The sequence below is a fragment of the Notothenia coriiceps genome, unplaced genomic scaffold, assembly GCF_000735185.1.
Source record: "Notothenia coriiceps isolate Sejong01 unplaced genomic scaffold, NC01 NC01_scaffold00003769, whole genome shotgun sequence".
NCBI classification, from domain to species: domain Eukaryota; kingdom Metazoa; phylum Chordata; class Actinopteri; order Perciformes; family Nototheniidae; genus Notothenia; species Notothenia coriiceps.
Genome location: NW_011336470.1, coordinates 303,769 through 304,922, shown reverse-complemented (window position 1 = coordinate 304,922; position 1,154 = coordinate 303,769). Strand labels below are relative to the sequence as shown.

Genomic DNA, 1,154 nt, shown 5'->3' with positions numbered 1-1,154 from the left:
CCAGCCTTGTCTACTTATTAAGGAAAAGTGGGAGGTTATTTTTAATGAACAGTAGCTTCTCTGCTTTATCAGCCATAAGTCTGTTCCTCTTCTCATCAAGCACATGAGAGGCAGCGCTGAACAGTCTCTCGCTGTCAGTGCTTGTGATTTGATCTTACTCCGCATATTTGTCCGGGTGTTTTGATTTCAAGTGGTGGAGTAATCCCGAAGTGGTGAAAGTCTTTGCAGTTACACCCCCTCGAGAAATGTCAGCTGAACACGTTTTACAAATCGCAATCCGCGCCTCTTTCTCTGATATTTTTAAATATTTCCAAGCGGCAGACATGTTGGCTGTGAGCCAGCCGCGAGCATGGTCGCGCGCCGTGCTTGTCGCCTCGTTTTGATTACGTCATCACAACAACACGTTAGCTTACCAACGTAACCCTGCTCTCTGACATTCGGTGATATTTTTTCGGTGCTAGAACCCTTTCGGCCGAAAGCCGAAAGGGCCTTTTTAACCATTTTCGGCCGATAATTTTCGGCGGCCGAATATTCGGTGCATCCCTAGTAGTATGTGTTAATACCGCAGCTGTTGGATCTGAATACAGAAATATATTAAACACTTTAAATGTGTATTTTTGTTACGTTTTCTTCCAAAGCCCGATAAGGAAAACATGTTTATAGAAATTTCCAAAATAGCACACAAAATTCTCAAAAATTAACCATGCTTGAAAAACGAGCTGTTTTTTGCCTGCCGTAGTCTCGCCTTAAGGTTGACCAGGATGGCTTGCAAAGAAAAACAAAATCTTCGTCAATGGTTAAGATGTCAAACCCAGGGTTTGAGATGGTAATGCTTGTGAATGTATTTTTGCAGTTATGCTAAGATATTATTTTTTATGATAATTTATTGTATGATGTATTTACGAAGGGGGGGGTGGCGCCATCCATTACAACATCTCTTCCTTTTTGAATTTCTATAGGGTTTTCATACTTTAATGTTTTTTGGGGTGAGTTACTTAATTCATTTCAAACGGTCTGTTCTCCCACATGAATAACTATAATATTGTGTGATATATATAATATATATATTTATAATATTGTACCAAAAACTTATGTTATTGACCATTAACTTTTTGGTATTCTGATTTCCAAAGAACAAAACTAAAGAAATATTT

General features: G+C 38.7%; 1 protein-coding gene across 1 annotated transcript in view; it reads right to left on the bottom strand.

Moving 5' to 3' along the window:
• Positions 1 to 556: 556 nt before the first annotated feature.
• The window catches only part of LOC104941717 (protein CIP2A homolog), a 6,144-nt gene continuing 5,546 nt past the window's right edge, over positions 557 to 1,154 (bottom strand). Inside the window, exon 8 of the mRNA XM_010766851.1 lies at positions 557 to 577. Coding sequence (XP_010765153.1) covers positions 557 to 577 — 21 coding nt within the window. The remainder of the gene's footprint in view (positions 578 to 1,154) is intronic.